Genomic DNA, 2486 nt, shown 5'->3' with positions numbered 1-2486 from the left:
CATATGTTCTTAAGTAGTCAGATCATGGTGGGTTATCACACCCTAGGCATATAACTTTTGTAGGAAAAGGTTTGTTTGCTTAAGCAAGCCCTGTCCATATTCTTGTGCATCTTGGTTAACACACCTTTGAAATATGGGTACCCACCCTCAAGAAAGCACATAACCTTGTTAAAGGTCATGTAACCTACTCCTCACCGGGCTTTCTCCCAGCTTTATATAATCTTCCTTATGTCCTCTCTTTAATTTAAAATGCATAAAAGAAGCTGCAGATTGTCACAATGAGAAGTGGGTTTTTTGTTTGTTTTATTTTATTTTTCCAATCTGTTAAGATCTTGCTTTTAGGCATATCCTCTGTTTAAATAAATAAATTGTTATAAAATATCTCTAAAGTTGAACATCCTTACTGAGATGTAGGTAGGTCCTGAGAAGTGGGGTACAACCCAGAGTGTGGGAGATAGGAGAAGTTTTCAAAGGGTGTGGATAGAAGGTGTGGGACATGCAGAAGTCTGGGGTGAAAACACATCATTTTAAATTATAACAACTACTAATCTACTAATTTTTTTCCATTTAAATTTAATATTAATCTTGGTCAAAAACAAAACAAAGCTCTGGCTGTTGGCTCTGTGGTGGAGCATCAGGCCAGCATGTGGATGTCCGGGTTTGATTCCCCTTCTGGATACACAGGAGAAGCACCCATCTGCTCCTACACCCCTCCCCTCTTGCTTCTCTTTCTCTCTTTCTCTGTTCTCCTCCCCTCCCACAACCAAGGTTCAATTAGAGTGAGTTGGCTCCTGGTACTGAGGATGGCTCCGTGGCCTCCACGTCAGGCACTAAAATGGCTCTGGTTGCAACAAAGCAACAGCCCAGTTGCCAGGTGGATCTCAGTTGGGTGCATGCTGTAGTCTGTCTCCACCTCCCCTCCTCTCACTGAAAAACAACAGGAACAACAACAGCTGCAGCAAAAAAAAAAAAAAACAAAAAAAAACACCTGGAGACACAGGTTCTTCAGAATAAAATTGATACCTAATCACCTTTGTAATCTTCATCTAGTTTTTTTCTCACCATTGTCAGTTCTAAAGGACTCCTCATTAAACATTATTCCACCGATTGTTGGGACTGTTCTCTTCATCCTAAGGACGCCACCCCTTATTTTCGCTTCCCCAGTCCTAAATCAGTAAAGACAGCTTTTAGTAACATGTAGGTTAAAAGTTGTCTGTCTCACACTCACCCCTCCCCCAACCACGCCCCATCCCCAGGACTCCTCCCTCTCCTCCACACACACCCTGGTGTAGAAGGTGTACACTGGGTGCCCAGAAAGATGAGGAAACGCCACTTCATTGATAGCAGCCAAAAGACAACCAGTTGAACTTCCAAATGTTTTATTTAAAGTGGTGATGTTATCATTTACTTCCTTATTACATGGCGTACTTCTCAGTAAGTTCTCGAGCTTTTGAGTGAAACTTTGCCCTATCCTCTAAGTAGAGGCTCCCAATTTCTAGATTACTTACATCTTCTATGCTGGGCTGACCCAACAGAGATCTGACTGATTGCAATATTTGAGAAACTATAATTTTTGAGGACCATCCTGACCAAAAGAGTTCCATAGAGACAGCCCCATATCTATCAACGTTGGGGTGGTAAATTGGGGTAATGAAGATGATCTTGGGTGGGTTGAAGGGGTAACTCCATGGAAAAATCATCTTAATGATGAAAACTCCTCTATCGTAAGGACTGTCCTTGGGCCCCATGATATTTCCTTGCCATTCAAGCATATTGTCTCCCACAGGCCCCACAGAGTAGTGCTCTGAGGGGTTCTGTGACATATCCAGGAGCTCCTTGGTGAGCCGCCTCACGGCCTTGGCCACGGGATGCGCCATTGGGTTGATCCTCGTCCGCAGGCTTCCCTGTAGGGAGAAAGAGAGGACATCATCTGCTAGGGGAGGAGCAACCTGTCAAGTGGGTGGATGAGCAAGGTGACAGGGGACAGGGATGGTGGCAGAGAGGGGGTTGAGGGAGGAGAAAGTAGGAACTGGCCCGGACTGATGGGCTACTGGACATCTGTGGCCTGTGCGGCCTCTGGCTCCACCACCGATGCCTCCGCTGCGCTGCCGCCTCCTCCCATCTCTCCTCACCTGGAGATCACCGCTCAGATACTGCGTTGGCCAGAGGCCAGGCTGTCCTTAACAGTTGACAGCAGGAGACAGGGCAGCTCCTGCCCACGCCGCTTTGTCCTTGCCGCTCTTCCCTGCTGTTCGCCTCTGATGTGTACTTTTGGTTGCTTGGCGACAGTAGAACATCCTTTCTGTGACATTGCAGGGTCCATGCTAATGACTTCACTATATCAGTAGAGGAGGTAGGGGGCAGTTTAGAGAGGTGAGTTGAAGTGAGAGAGGGTGGATGGAGGTAGGGAACATGGAAGGGAATAGAAGGGGAGATGCACTGTGGGTGGGACCACTTTGGGGGAATGGAGGGGCACACAGTGTGGG

General features: G+C 46.6%; 1 protein-coding gene across 1 annotated transcript; it reads right to left on the bottom strand.

Annotated features, from left to right (window-relative positions):
• Positions 1–1415: 1415 nt before the first annotated feature.
• On the bottom strand, positions 1416–1877 carry LOC136386424 (ubiquitin-conjugating enzyme E2 D2B-like). The gene has a single exon (XM_066357848.1). It carries the CDS (start codon positions 1875–1877, stop codon positions 1416–1418), a length of 462 nt encoding a protein of 153 aa, XP_066213945.1.
• Positions 1878–2486: the final 609 nt, after the last annotated feature.

The sequence above is a fragment of the Saccopteryx leptura genome, chromosome X, assembly GCF_036850995.1.
Source record: "Saccopteryx leptura isolate mSacLep1 chromosome X, mSacLep1_pri_phased_curated, whole genome shotgun sequence".
NCBI lineage: Eukaryota > Metazoa > Chordata > Mammalia > Chiroptera > Emballonuridae > Saccopteryx > Saccopteryx leptura.
The sequence above is the reverse complement of the archived record's forward strand: the minus strand, read 5'-3'. Positions and strand labels throughout refer to the sequence as shown.